Genomic DNA, 15618 nt, shown 5'->3' with positions numbered 1-15618 from the left:
ATGCGAGATACAGGAAACCTCACTCGTAGTAGAGCGGACTTGGCCGTCAGGTACTGCTCGTGTAAAAGTAACCTGCTTTCCTACTGGATCCTCACATTTCCCATTCCATTTCGCTGGGTCCCGCACAGGCATGGTAGTGTGCTTGTCCTCGCTGATGTCTCCCCCTCGCTTCTTGTGCATGTGCAGGCGTATTAGGATGCTACACGATATCAGAAACTTTGGCTCAACAAGACAAATTACAATAGCTTTTTTTGGCATTCTCGGTTTCTCCTTCATTCTGTGTGGCGAAATATTTTGAAACTTTTGTTACGGTTTATTGTGACATGACAAGCCAACGGATAAAAAAAAGTCTTCTATAGTATATGTAAGCTCACCACTGCTGACTAAAGGGGACAAAAAGCAGCCAGCCAGTTATTGACAAGGAGGCATTCATTTGCTTAACTTTCCCCCTCGGTTTAAAAGAAAGGTGATCGCAAATAAGGAGGCGATAGCTCGAACCGGCTAGGTGCGACGCTCTTCACATGACTCTGAGTTCAAGCAGAGCGGGAAAAACAAATTTGACACTCGAGTAACGTAGGAGAGAGAGCGGCAAACTGGCTTCACCACACGACACGGGAGCCGTGCGGGAAAAGCAAGTCTCGCCCTCCTTCCTACTAGGCCCGCACGGCGGCGGCGACACAGGAGCCGCGGCTGGCACCTTATTTATCGCCACCGGCGCAAGCAGCAGCAGCAGCAGCGTCGGAGTCGCAGCGACTGCAGCGCATTTCTCCGGTAGCCGCACAACAGCCGAAGAGTCGAAAGAACGCAACGGGATATAGGCCGCGTGGACAGGGAGGGGGGTTGACGAGCTCCCGTTTCCCCCGTACAGGGCGGGCGGACGGGAGGGGAGGGGTGCGCGTCCAAATTGGCGCCATTTGTCAGCGCAACGCGAGACGCCGGGCGTCTCTCGTTTCCCGCGGCTGGGCCGTAATTACCGCCGGCTCGGGTGCGTGCCGGCAGCCAGATACCCTCCTGCCGCCGCCGGTCAATTAGCCTGCCAACGATACACTAACGCCTCGCCGCAGCTTCGGGAGGAGGACGCCGCCGCCACCCTTTTGCCCCGCTCAGAGGCGCATCACGGCCAAGGGGCGCCTCCGGAGAACACCCGCTGAGGACGCGCTGAGAACATTCACGGCATCACGAACTCCGCTGATCCACAGGTGTCAAACCAAACCCCTGGATCCGCTGATTCCACAGTAACCTCCCTCGGCACGGTACTAAATTTGACCTAGTTCTAAAGCCGCAGCAGCAAGCGCGCATGCCATCAATCTAGAGGTGAGGCTGCGCCCGTCGCACATAACGCGCAAAAGAAGGCTTGCGCGCGTCGCGAAGTAGAGCTGCTCCCGGACAACGCAAAGGACTGGTCCGACATCTCTCTGCTCCGCCTCAATAACACCTACTGGCCCCGCACAACGCGATTAAAACAGCACAGGAAGATGCCGCTTGACGCCCACCAGTCGGGAAGAATTGCTGGACGCGGCTGCCGTGTGCCCGGCTGTGTTCGGGGAAAAAAGCTCGTCGGGGCTTCAGCAGACCCGAAAACCAAATTCCCTCACGTCAGGGTGCTGACGGCAACGAAACTTCTTCGCCGGCACTGAACCACGCGCGCGGAGGGGAAAGAGCAAAACCAGAGAACTCGGGTCCGCAACCGAGCGGCTCCGAGGCGCGGCGATTGAATTGAGCACCGCTCCGCAAAGATAAGCCATTACGCGACACATTGTTCGCGCGACAAGGAGAAGTGGAAAAGAGCGCACACTTTCGCAGCCCCGCCACGAAAACGGCGAAGTGAGGAGGGGGGCGCGCACGGGAAGCGAAACAAAGCCGCCCGGAGAACGGGGACAGTCGAAGTGATTAAAGCAAGCGAGAAGGCAAGATAACGCCGCTCACGGCGTCAAATACATGATAAAAACGAAACCGCACGAAGCGCGAAGGAACGGGCGAGGAAACTTTTTTGACGGCGCCCGGCAAGTTGTGAAAAGTGCTGACCGCGGAAGACAGGCTGACGAAAGGAGCGCCGCCAAACTGCGTGCTTCTGGGCAAAGCAGCTAATTGTGACAAACACATCCGAGGGAGCCCGTCACGAGGAGAAAGTAAACAAGAGCCGCCACGGGATGGAGGGGCGTGCGGCGACAGAGCAAAAACTTTCGCTCCGACTAGAATACAAGAGCAACAATAGCGAGTTTTAGCTGACCGTTTTTCACAGTCTGCTCCGCTCCGATAGCAAGCGGGAGCGCCATTGCGCATGAGTGGCGCGCTTGGCCGCGAACGGCATTGGCGCCGCTTGCGCTGAGCCTGCAGCCGAAACCGGAGCGGACCGTCGAAAACGGTTAGCTAAAACTAGAGATTTTTTTAGCTGACCGTTTCTGACGGTCCGCTTCACTCCGATAGCAAGCGCGAGTGCCATTGCGCATGCGTGGCACGCTTGCGCCCTTGCGCGCTACCGGCGATACCGGAGCGGGGCCCCGCTCCCGTCGCGGCAGCTTACGCTACCGTGCGGAATTTTAACATGGCTGCCCCCGCGATGCGAGCGCGCTACGGCGAACTTCGTTTCTTCAGTTATCGCTTAGCTAAAAAGCTTTTCGGCTGCTGACGCTCCGGTTGTGCTGAACGGGACGTCGGGAGCAAAGCGGAGCGTCAAAAACGGTCAGCTAAAACTCTCTATATATACTCTCTATTAGCGGCCACGTAACGTTTGCTTCCGCAATCCTTCACACATGCCCCAACGAAGCTCAGTTTGTGCTGGGCATCGATGCCGTACTCGGAACTGCTGCTGACTACTTTCCTCCTGCCAACACGAAGGCCCCGCTTCCAAGGCCAGCCGTCCACTGCATGGTTGGCGCAAAGTCTCCCGGGCCAGCATCCCAACACGAATCACCCCGTATTTGTGCCGCGGGCACTGGCACTGAAGAAGAAACCGAAGGTAAAGCGAACCATGCGTGCTGCTCAGCCCTATGTCCCGGGTTCGATCCCGGCCGGAGGCGAAAAGCGGAAACGCCCGTGATCCCCCGGTGGTCCGAATTACCCTGGAGCTAAGGCGCGCCTCATGGCCCGGGTGTAACTTCGGCGCGTTAAACTAAACTGAACCGGGCCGTCCTTACACCAAATGCTAGAAGGCGACCGACAGCGCTGCGCTGTCTCTTCCAGTTTCCCTGGTAGGCCTGGAGAGCGAAAAAGACAAGGCGAAGCTCATCCCATGGCAGCGTTGACAACCAATTTTGACCGCGACGCCCCACACCTCGTCTCAGTATTTTTGGTGGCCCCACTGTCCGCCCTGCCGTAGAAACATGACTACTTCCTAACAATTATATCCATTCCCTTAGATTTTTACTGGTTTTACTAATACTTTTACAAATTCAGCGTCGACTGCTGCTATCTCATTTTAACGTGGATGGGATAAAGTTGCGGATACTGAAGGCGTGACGTCAGGACAGCTGTCATACATGTGAGGAGCTTTTTTTGTCTCGAAATGAGTCAAATCCTCTTGAACAGAACTTCAGAAACAAGCGAGACTTTGTTAATGAACCTAAATGCGACGCTGTCAAAGCTAACTTCCCCTAGCTGGCATGTAAAACGTATAATCTCTTACAGCGTCGGATTTAGGCGCGATAACAATTTTTTGTTTGTTTCTGAAATTCTGGTCAGGTGGATTTGACTCAATTCGAAAAAAAAAAAAAAAACTCCTAATGGGCAACTGACACTTACATAGGTTCATCCTAATATACACTGTGTATTAATATCAAACTCTATGCTGATGGTCATTCTTTCCCCATGCTGATGACGGACTAAAGCAGGAAAGCTTTCTTTTGTCCATGAAGCTGACACTGGGACTCTTCGACATAGTCTCGGACTCACCGCAGACTATCTGCGCCGTAGGAATACTGCAATCCCTCATTAACTCGAACTCAGACTTCTCGAAATATCGGTTAAGTTGAAATCTTTTCTCGCCGTTCATTTACCTCCCATAGGCGCTATGTATTTGCACCCCTCTACCTCGAAACGTTTTTTTTTTCGGGCGACCACGGATATTTCGAGATGTTGACAGAGAGGAATAGCTGTGGACGACGCAGCTGATCATGCGGACGACGAGGAACCTCGAGAAGTGCCTACAACGGCGAAAAAAAAAAAAAAAAAGAGAGAGAGAGAGAGAGAGAGAGAGAGAGAGAGAGAGAGAGAGAGAGAGAGAGAGAGAGAGAGAGAGAGAGAGAGAGAGAGAGAGAGAGAGAGAGAGAGAGAAAAACATTCTGCGCCTGCTTCGCAACAGGGTAGAATTTAACGGTAGCGACCAACCATTGATGCGATGCGTTGAGCAGCTCGAGAACGCTTTTCTGGGACCAGATGCGAACACGAAACAGGAAAGCACCACAGAGTTCTTCCTTCTGCAATAATACAAACCAGTTTTTCCTGCGAAAAACGGATTCGAGCTAACGCGGGATTATCGTATATGTGAAAAACTAATGCCGGATTGCTTCTGAGGAAGCAGGCAAGAGTGAAACTAGATCGAAGAGCCCCAGTCCTCCATTCTTCCTCCTAACCTCACGCGCATTCCGTTTGCGCTGTCATTACTCGATGGGCCTGGTCTTCTGCCGCTCTGTCCGTGGATCGCGCTGCAGAAACGTAATCCAGCAGCCAGAGTTGATTACAAACCGTTAGTCTAGCAGAATAGTTCTAAAATCGCCATACGCCTGGCGGAAAAACGGCTCAACGGCCCTACGCACCTACGGCGGGAGAAAAATTCCAAAAACGCCCTACATGTCGGGCGAAAACCGTATAGTAGGCAACACTGTTCCACTGCTTTTACAGCGTTCGCAGTGCAAGCCAGTCAGTAGTATTAGGGGCGAAGCAGTTTAGGACCTCGCTCTGTCCGGGGCTTGGCGTCCGTGTACACAGTGTTGCGCATGCGCGAGGAGCATTGGATTGGATTAAATTGAACTGTATCGGATTGGATTTGATTGGATGGGAATTGTATATACTGTACCCACGCGTTGTCACTCATTTACATGCGCGAGTGGGCAATGCCACGGCTGATTTACGGTAAGAACGATCCCCAGTGCTTCGCCCACTCGTCATGATTCACTTCGTGGAGATGCGTGAATTGTTTATCTCTTTGGTACAAGCGGTGCAAGGCATTGGTTATGGCTTTCTCCGGCTAGTTCTTGTGCCCCTGCGAGCCCGACAAAACTTGCCATGTTCGCGCACGCAACCAAACAAAACGTTTAGGACACGTCCACAAACGAAAATGTGTACTGCTCGAATAGAAAAGAAAAACTCTGGTCGCTCGGCCGACCAGAGGATAGCGGTGTCAACGGCATGGCCGCCGCGAACACACGAGCGCACCGTACTGAATGGGCTCAGGGCAGCGATGCCAACTTGCCTCGCCAAGCTTTACTTGCAAGATAACAGCCGTACGGAGAAGACACACGTACACACATTTCACGGCTGTGATGAGCCGCCTGCAGTTGAATGCCACCTGCGCCTTCTCTGTGCACCTGAGCGACGTTAAAGACGCAGCGCCAGATTACGCGCGTGCACAGAAAGCAGTTGACACGCGTGTCTCGCTGCATTCACGGCGGCAAGCTTGACAAGCGAGGGGGTCAAAATCAGCTCCACTGGCACCCACCTGCGGGCGCTTACGCAGAGCCACACTGCAGTCGCAGCGCAGACCACTCGTAAGGTGTCCGTTCCTCCCGAACACCATTATTCCAAAAAATAACCCCTTCCCCCAGACGGAAACGGGAAACCGGGGCCCTCCGGAAACTGTGGCATCTTCCATGTACAGGCAGCGCTCGCTGCCTATACATGGAAGATGCCAGCTGTTCGCGTCCGCGCCGCGATAACGCGATATAACTTACGTGCAGGTAAGAGACAGCGCTTAACTATTAGAGCACGCTCGCGTAATGGGGTGGCCATGTGGCTCGGAGTTGCTCACCGCTTGGACGACACCGCGCGTTTCGGGGCGACGGGCGAGAGCCCCGCCGAACGAGAACCGGACGCGCAGAGAGACTGACCGGAGAGTTCCTTGGCGGGTTGCTCCTTCCAGACGACGTGCCGCAGCTTGCCCTGTAGGCGCCGCTCCTTCTTGAGTCGCTCCAGCCGCTGAGCTGTGTTCGAACGTCTAGTGAGAGAGAGAGAGAGGCCGCAGTTGGGAGCTATCCCCCGGGCACAAGAGAGGCGAACAGGCACGCTAACGGTCGCCAGTGTCCGCAGTGCACGCTCCGGAGGAGTGGCACCATCCACTAACGCATCCCGGGCCGGCTTTTGAACACGCCCTCATCGGGGCTTCCAGCTAGAGATACACCCTCACCAGAACGAGATACGGCCGCCGCTCCGACCCCAAATCGGGATAAAAAAACAGAACCCCCAGAACAAAGAAGCAAACGACGCGCAACCAATACGTATGCCTGCCTCCAAACAAAACTTAGTCCGTTTACGCATCCTTCTCACATCATGACCTGCTCCGCACTAACCACTCGTCCCCTTAGCGAGGGACGACCACACAGCGGGATCATTCGCCTTCTCTGCAGGCTCCTGCGGAAAATGCACTTTTTTTTTCTTATCGATTCACTCGAAAGAGTGAATCGAATTAACTTGGCGTCCTTTAATGCGCGGTCCCTGAAATTATGCAGGAAGTTCGCTCGGAGCAGCTTGCGCATTGGTTTCGTCAAAGCCGCAGCGGGAGGAACGCGTTGCAGCTTTAGGCCCATCTCGTGCGGCAAACAAGACGCCTTCTATTTCGGCCCCGAGACGCGACCGGGGAAGCAAAAAAAAGAGCGGCACCTCCGGTGCGCCCCGATGAACTCCATCTCGGAGACGATGTCGTAGGACTGGCTCATCTCCTGCTGCTGCTGCAGCTGCAGCTGCTCGGCCTCGGCCGCCAGGTCGGTGGTGACCTGCGGGGCGGAGGCCTGGGGCCACGCGGCCCGGGCGTCCGCGTCGCTCAGCAGCGCCAACTCGCACAGGCCCGTGTCGTCGCACGTGACGAACGAGTGGCGCACGTGCGACAGCACGAAGCGCACGTCGTCATACAGGGCCATGGCTCAGGGCTGCAGCAGGAACAGCTGGCGGGGCCGAAAACAAGTCCGCAGCTCCATTCTGCTCCTCGACCTCTCCTCGCCGGACCGCCCAAGCCAAGGGCCTACGAGTCTCCGTGGGACACCTGCGCGGAATGCGGGCCAGAAAGATGCACTCGTGAGTTGCACAAGGCTGGGACGGAAAACGGGTCATAAGCAGCTTTCGAGCACTGAAAGGCTCGCGGTCGTACTCGCCTATTCGTGGTGCCAAGAAAACGCGCACTGCCCATGACGTCGGGATACGAGCACTCACCCGCACGCACGCACAAGAGAGACGGATGGTCACGTCCAACTATAGCTCGCTACCGGCCTCAGCGGTGGAGGTGAAAAAGCGAAACGCCCCTGCGCCCAGATCGAGCGCAGGTGAAAAATTCCCGAGAGGTGTAAATAAATCTGCGGCTACGGCGTGTGCACGCCTCGTAGCCGAAGTGCAGCTTTAATCAAAATCTGAGAGTAGAGAAGCATGGCAGGCAGCGCGTCATTTCGGTCCGCAGTCTACATCAGAGCGTTCTTCCAGTAGACGCACTTCCGCACAGCGGCGCCCCTGTTGCTGCTATCTGCACGACGAGAACAGCACTCCGTAGGCGCACACTCACGGCCATCACGGATGTGCGCCATCTTGGTGCACAAGTCGGGCCGGGCTAGTACTGTGGTTACGCGGTTCAACATTGGGTATTATGTCAGCCAATAAAGGCCAATCGCCCTTGTTATCCCGACATACACGCTATCAGCGTAAGCCTGCTTTGCTACTTCTGTAATTAGCACGCCCAAATGGCTCCTGTAGGCAGTACAAGTCCCTATCACACGCTTCTGAGTCCAAGGCCGTAACGCATTGACACACTCGGGAACAAGTTAAGAACGGCAATAGCTCATGTACGGCATCACTCCGCCTAAGCGACGGCCCCTGGTGTCAACGGGCACACGCGTTTTGAAAGGAGATTGCTATGAATGATGAATGCGTGATATCGCCTGCCTTTCCTCACGTAATTTGTTTGTCGTCGCCGGAGTACCTTATGAGCATATTAAGTAAAAAAATCATGGAAATGGCTCATGCCGGTTAAAGTATTCCCAGTAACGCCATACTTGCGCCGCGCGGAGTAACATTCGGCTGCGGTGATGAAGCACAGAGGCAACTTCCGTTGCCGTTCTTAAAGGGGCCCTGAAAGGCATTTTGAGCACACTAAATGAACTAGCGCAACCGTTAGATTGGGTCGTCAACGTCCTCTGTGCCAAGTATTACTATTTTACGCGCAGCGGAAAGCTCACACTTTTGTTGCAAAGTTTGTCGCTTTTTTCTCACCCTTTCCTTCGTGTTTTTGGACGCCGCCATCTTCACATGTCTACATCATCGATTCCCAGATGCTCGTCATGAGCTAGACATCCTGCTATTGGGCGGCTTTTTCACGCACTTCCGGCAAAGAGATGAGTCGTCTGCTCAGCGTCGGCTCACCGGCTTATCTGCCAGCGGAGTGCCGGAGTGCTTGGGCATTTTACGACAAACGAAACAAGTGTAAAACAAACGCTTAACCGTTTGTATTGAATGCAACACGGCCATAACACGACATTGATATCCTGTTACCTGAGTACGTTCCATAAAGAAAGCGTTGAAACCCTGTGGCACTTCTTTCGTGCAATCGCAGAGAACGCCCTGAGCCGAATTCCCGGGTTTGACGCATACATTTTATTGAACTTCAAAACAATCCAGAGATTCGTTTCTAACGAACACAACGTCACAACATGCGTTGAAAGTCTGAACCACGATTGACAGAGGATGGGTTGCCTCCTGCCCGTCGTAAATTCGGTACTCACCTCGCGCGCGCTTTGCGGGGACGAACAGCAAGTCACTTAACTCTGGCGCACAAGCCGATGGCTTTTAGCCACGCACACTGCACATACCCCATACGAGGTTGAGTCGTACGTCGCTCGAGAAAGATAATCCAGACCATGGGAAGCACTATCCACCCGCAGAAGCACAGCGGCGCATTTCATCGCGAAACAAAGGCGTCCACAACACACACACCATCGCCTCCTGTAATGCCAAACGCATCTCGCACTTCCCAATGGGAATGAATGATACGCCTGCAGTGCCCACATGTCGCGAGGTGGGGCCCCGAGCTGAACCGGGATCACGGAACCGTAACTGACTTCTAAGCGGTTTGTGCCTTGTTGCCAGGCAACCGATGTTTGAGATTGTCAAAGAAATGGCGCTCGCTTCAGCGCTAGAAAGCTCAGAGCCGCGGCGGAGAATGTTTTGCCAACGTTGCCGCTTTCCACCACGCGTCGCCCCAAGCTCAACTGGTCACATGATTGAAGCGTTTTGTGCACGGGTTCTGTATCAGTTTAATACGACTATTTCATGCCGGCGGCAGGAATTACCACCGCCGCAAAATAAGACCCGGCACCAACGGGGCCACATCTGATACGGCGCTTTTTGGATAAACAGTGCGCGGTGCATCAAGGGAACGAGCGCACTAAAGTCCCTCGATAAACGCCGATCGAGGGACTTTAGAGCGCACGACCCTCCCCGTGCGGCTGCGAGTTCGCCGCCGATAAAAAGTCATGTGCCGCCAGCAACGTACACCGCGAAAGGGCAAGGCGAGGCCGCCGCATACATGCGGCCAGATTTTTCGTTCGCTTTTACAGCCTTGAGCGGCGCAGTGCGGGATTCATGGTGTCAACAAAGCTTGCCCGTAGCAGACGATAGTCTGATCAGCGCAATAGCGGAAGTACGTCACCGCTGCGGAGCGCAGCATCATGGGAGGCAAGGCATGCGCGCCGTCAACAGCGGAGAGTAAGTCGAAAGGAGGAGGAAACGCGAAGCGACGATAATGCGCGGTTTTTGATTTACGATTTCTCAGCTAATACTCAGCGCTTTAACAAAATTCTTGCGGGAGGAGATTGCAAATACATTGCTTTATTTGGGTAGATGTACATCCATGCATAGGCGGAAGGTATTTCAGGACCCCTTTAAGTTGTACTCGAGTATAGGTCCACCTTGTTAACGACAGCGAAGATCGGCCGTGATGCAGTCCACACACAGACACACACAAATCCGGTGTGGTGCAATGAATACGTGCTAGACTCGCACTGCGTAGGACCTGGGTTCGAATCTCAGACCCGAACTCACCCAATTTCCTTTACTCTCTCTGCGCCGTCAGTCGGACATTTTTGGAACCATCGCTCGGTTACGCCGACGCTGCATTTTCGCACAAAGAAGCATTCAAGGCTTTGGTATTAAAAAGCATGGTCTGTGCCCAGCGACGTGTTACTGGGGATATATAGGCACACTCATAATTATGAAAACGATTTTGTTTCCAATTGAAAACAAACAGGCCTACATTGCAGTGTCGTGGCTGCATTGCAGGCACCGCACTAGTTTCAGGTCGGGGTACCTTTTTATCTAGGAATAGAAGAGGCATGTAAGAGTATTCCCGCCTTTCTACATCTTTCTGTTGCTAAGGGGGCACGAAGATCCCTGTAGTAGCTATATCCACCGCTAAGCATCCAAATATGGCTAACAGTGTCAGTCTTTGTGTACAGCCGGTAAAACGCTTGTCTATAACAGCGATTTCAACTTCAACCAGCTACATCCGAAAACTGCCGAAACATACTCGTTCCAAACATGTCTGAGGCAAAAGCGAAGGGCTAAGATTTCAGAATTCCGCAGTAGTTTTATTCAAATCCCGCTCCGGTGGGGCGGGATAGGGCTGAGATTACGAACGCTGTGTTATAGACAAGCCTTACCGGCTGTACGTTCAACTCAAACAGCAACACCGGCCGTCCGATCCCCGCACCTGGAAAGGGCGTTTTCCCGCTCAACCTGGCACAATGCGAGGAAGAGCGCTTTACAGGACAGTGCGCTACGGGAAGACTGGTTTTAAGCGGCATAAATACGGCCAATTACAAGCCATTGCACTGCCACAAAGCGAATTTTTTTGCCTGGCTTCGGCGCTCGTCGGCGTTTCCTCGCTTAATTAAGAGGTCAGCTGATCGCGAAGAACAGCTGCTCCTACACAAATAAGCCTACGCGTATAAATAGCCCTTCGCGAGTAGGCGGTCTTGCCCTCGATAGCTACGGACGTGACCACCGAGAAAACACCCGAGCCTAGAGGTTAAAAACCCGGCCTTGTGTGCGTGTAATGGGACCGGGGCGCTAATGAGCAATAAGCGAATTGTTAAGACAAATCGTGTACTCATTTCATAAGCATGCGCACCGACATCAGCTTTAATATAATATACACATACCTTTTGCTCCTACACATCGAGATACCATGAGCGGAGGGATGCGAGACGTGAAAACAACGATTCGCACGCACATTAGGTCTCCTTAAAGGCATCCGCGCCCATGTCCCCTGTCCAAGACTTTCACGAACTCTCGCCGCGCGTTCGGTAAAATCGTTATTTCGTGGCAGGACGACTCACACGCTGCTTGACGCAACCGCTTGCAGGAAAGGCTGTCACCACGTGCTAGTGGGCGTGTTGGAGAGACAACACCAAGTGCATCTAACCAAGTGCATCTGGAGCGTGCATCTAATCTACTAAAGCAGCTCCTGCCTTCAAGGAGGGCATTCATTCATTCATTCATTCAGTGTACCCCTAAAGGCCCTCTGGCGAGGGTATTACATAGGGGGGGAGGGGGGCAAGACAACATTATACAAAATTACTAACAAAAATACAAAACGCATTACAACCAGTAATTAGTCGCAACGAAGGGAAGAAACAATAAATACAACCTACAGCCATACCGCGTTGTACAATCGTTAAACAATCAGATAAATTTGGAACATGGCTCGCAAGACCTCAAAAATTTGCTTGACACTATTGCGCCCATAATATTGGCTGAAAAAGAAAACAATATAACGCAAAAACAAAGAACAGAGAACATAACAAGTGGCAGCGTATGCAGAAATAGCCTGCGGCAAGAGCAAGAACAACGTATGCAAGCTACTGCCACAATTTATGCTAGAGGTAAAAACTACAAAAAAAATTCTAGTTAGTGACCGTAGTGTGTAAGAGCTGCAAGAATTTATTAGAATTCTTAGAATTCTAATTTATTAGAATTTATTTATTTATTAGAATTTATTAGAATATTAGAATTAGAATTCTAATTTATTAGAATTAGAATTTATTAATTCAAGGAGAGTAGAGGGAAAAGAAAGCTTTTAGAAGAACTACATGCAGCGCAGGTGCCAAGAAAGCGCTGAAGGAACGATTCCCCAGTGGCGTCATCTGACTTCTCCCGATTCTGGGAGGAAAGAAGGCCCGCGTGCTTCCCTCTCTCCGAACGACAAACGGCAGACTGCACACTTCCCGTCGGTCTTCAGTCGCACAGCAGCTGTTATTTCAGGCGGCGACCAATGGGTGCGCGCTGTCTAACAACTGTAGTGACTTTCATCATTCTATGCGGCGGACTTTTTACCAATTCGGTGTGGGCAGAAGCCGCGGTGACGGTTTTTCGGGAAGACCACCGTTGACAGCAAATCTGCTGCCATCATCGGCCGCCGTGCACGCTCTGCCCACTCGCTTATTCCCCTTGTGTTGCTCCTCCAACAGCGCACGAAGTTGGCGAAATGGAGCGCTAAGTAGCGCGGACCTTCGCGCCAACAGCCGAGTTTCCCAAAATTATGACGTACATCAATTCTCGGTGCGCAGTGCGTGTCGACGCATTCGGGCTGCTCCGCACGCCGGGTCTCCCAAAGAACGCACAAGGATGGCTAACGAAGAAGAAGCGAAAGCGGGCAGAAAGTGGCTCCCTCGTCCCCGGGGGAGAAGCGAGACGGGGAGCGCTATTCTTGAGGAGGCCCCCGGGAGACGGGAGAGCATCGGCGGGATGGGCGCCGGAGTATTTGTACAGCACTTCGCCGCACTCGCGGGACGCCGCTCTCGTGTCGCGCAGCAAGAGCGCCAAGCAAAAGAAGAGCAACGCAGGAACTCGGACTGATTTATGTATTTCGGAGACGAAAGACCATTGTGCGTGACTCGCGCTTACGGCGACACATACGCGCGTACACACACCACTGCGCTTCGCCAAGTGTGCAGCCGAGCAAGTCGCTGGTTAGATGGACACCGGGCTTAAACCGCAACGACAAACGTCACGCTCAGCCGTTACTTTGGGCGATACACTTGAAAGAACCGGGCGTGGGAATGTTACTTAAGCTGCTTGCTTGCACGCACCGAGCTGCACCATCGAACTTAGGCAGAGCACTCAAATAAGCAGCCGGCAACAACACAGTTTCGCAGCTCTTCAGCCTCACCCCAAGCTATAGGTGTAAGAGCGAGCATAAAACGTTGCACGGAATGGCGAAGAGCAGAACAGCGGCGATTATTCTGGCGAGGCATGGGCGCGCGAAACGATCACTGTTACAGCGAGCACAGGCAGCAGCAGCCGCTATACGAAGAGCGAAGTGAGAACGGTTCGGAACAAGAAACATCTGCTGTGGTCAGCTAGAGCGCGCTCGGACGGCCCTGCGGACTGTTGGAGCGTGCACCGGCACACGTGCGACCAGCATGCATACGCAGTGCAGTTGTGGCCTGTTTCGGAAGTTTTCAGAGAGCGCATCGACAGCCACAGAACGGTGGCATGCGACGAGCCGAAAGGTGCCCTCCTCAAAAGATGGAGGCCCACGCCTCGTGACCAAGGCCGAGGCCAAGGAACACGACGCGGTGTTCCAACTCGCACACTAGAAACCAGCCGATGCGCTTACGCCAACCACGCCGGCAGGGCGTGGTTACGTGAACGGACCGAGGCTCCAAAAGGCCGGTTGCGAGCTGAGTGTCCCCATTTCTCGACGCACCCTTCAAGCACCTCGAAGCAACTGCGCCTCGTAACAAGTGCCCGTCTAGCACACGCTCTAAACACTAGGATTCGTGACACAAATTCGGTGTTTGCGTACACTCTTGACGCCCCATGCGCAACTTTAAATGTCGGCGTGTACTGCCTTCTTCGTTCATCGGGGATAGACGGGACTTACGAAGAACGACGACAGCACACGCAGAAAGCAGCTACTTCACAAATACCGCCGCAGCAAATAGAAGAAGCAAGGGCGGGCTAACTGTAGCGGCCTTACACGAAATACACTTGGGCCACGTGGCCCATGCGAACGTAATGTAGACATCGTCAGCGCGCATTCCACCACACAAGTCCCGACAATGCGGATCGAGAGGTGCGAATGAGTGTTCTTCCCGGGGCTGCGGCACCTGCGTGCTTCTCCTTCGTGGGCGCGAAGAACCCTCTCGCCCAAGCGCGCACAGAGCGGGCCTGGCGGCTAATGGCAAAGCCGTGTCGGCGTCCATTACCGTCGGCCATAACTCCGTTATCGCAAACGGAGTCCTCCGTGCCGCACATCACCTCCCCTGGATATATATACACATAAAGACGGACCTAATTTCGGCTCGGCGTCCATCATCGCACCGAGGAGTGACGCATCAGCAAGCAGCGGCAGCTCGGTGGAAGGGCTTCCCCCTCGCCAGCCAAGGCGAAGACGAGTCAGAGATCGCGACGACGAGCGCAGATATTACGCGCGACACACGTAGGCGCGCCTGCCATTCGGGTGTGCGTGCGTGCAGCGCTCGCTTTTATCCGCGCTCCGTGCAAGCCCGTACAGCCTAAAAGCACTGCTCCCGTTTCGACCAAGTGCCAAAAAGTAACTGGTCCCCGCTCTCTCTGTTCCCGCACCCCGCTCTCCCTGTGCGCATTTTTTTTTTTTCCTTTTTATATCTCCCCGCATGCAAGAGAGAAGCGGCCTTTGCCTACCGCGCCCCTGCAGCTCTCTGAGTGATGTGCGTTGGCGCCGGTTCGAGCACTAAGTATACGAGTGCCCTCTGAACGAGCTCAGAAAAAAAGAAAGAAACTCATTTTACGTTGGCGACAGAATGTGCGTGTACGCTTGAGTGCCAGTCATATGCGATATGGCATGGAACAACGACGTAGGCGTGATAATAATCACTCAAGTGGAAATTTCTAAAATGTTTCACAACCGAGGAAGTTTTTTTTTAGAGTCAGTCAAGAGCAAATGCCGAAATCGATGCGCAATTTTGCCGGCGCGGTTTGCCTGGGGGTGCCGGGGGTGTGAGGGGGTTGGTTCATTGGCCCCTGCTACCTGTATTCTATGCCTCAGCGAACGACCACTGTCACGGCCGCAGTCCGCGAAGACTAGTATATCCTTACGCGTGCTCATCGTCACGTCTCAAACTCTCAGGCTCATCGACGCTTCCTGAGCTTGAGTGACTAGAAAATGATTAAAAGAACGCACGGAAATGTTTTTTTTTTCCTCGCGAACTTCAGCTTACTAACTTCTTCGGTGCTCTTCGTTTTATCAGTTCACAGTAAAACTGGCCGTCTAACAAAAATGTCCCCAAAAATGTTACATCTCGAAAATCACGGTTACGAATTTTTTTAAAAAGAGCGCAAAAAAGACACAAGACAGGTGCTAAGAATAAGACTGTATCTTGTTACTCTTCTCAAAAGAATCACGAACAAACTCGGCCAACAGCGAGTTTTATCAAGGTTACG

The 15618-nt window shown here is 53.3% G+C and overlaps 1 protein-coding gene across 18 annotated transcripts in view; it reads right to left on the bottom strand.

Annotated features, from left to right (window-relative positions):
• Sin1 (SAPK-interacting protein 1) overlaps nt 1–15618 on the bottom strand; it is a 132203-nt gene that overhangs the window by 56882 nt on the left and 59703 nt on the right. For all 18 annotated transcript variants that reach the window (XM_077706790.1, XM_077706863.1, XM_077706886.1 and 15 more), the window contains 2 exons: nt 6814–7192; nt 6045–6151 (listed from right to left, as the gene is read on the bottom strand). In XM_077706790.1, coding sequence (XP_077562916.1) covers nt 6045–6151; nt 6814–7070 — 364 coding nt within the window. In that variant the 5' untranslated portion in view covers nt 7071–7192. The remainder of the gene's footprint in view (nt 1–6044; nt 6152–6813; nt 7193–15618) is intronic.

This window comes from Haemaphysalis longicornis, unplaced genomic scaffold (genome assembly GCF_048455015.1).
Source record: "Haemaphysalis longicornis isolate Haplotype H1 unplaced genomic scaffold, Haemaphysalis longicornis Haplotype H1 scaffold_1, whole genome shotgun sequence".
NCBI classification, from domain to species: Eukaryota; Metazoa; Arthropoda; class Arachnida; order Ixodida; family Ixodidae; genus Haemaphysalis; species Haemaphysalis longicornis.
This window is presented reverse-complemented; position numbering and strand designations above follow the sequence as displayed.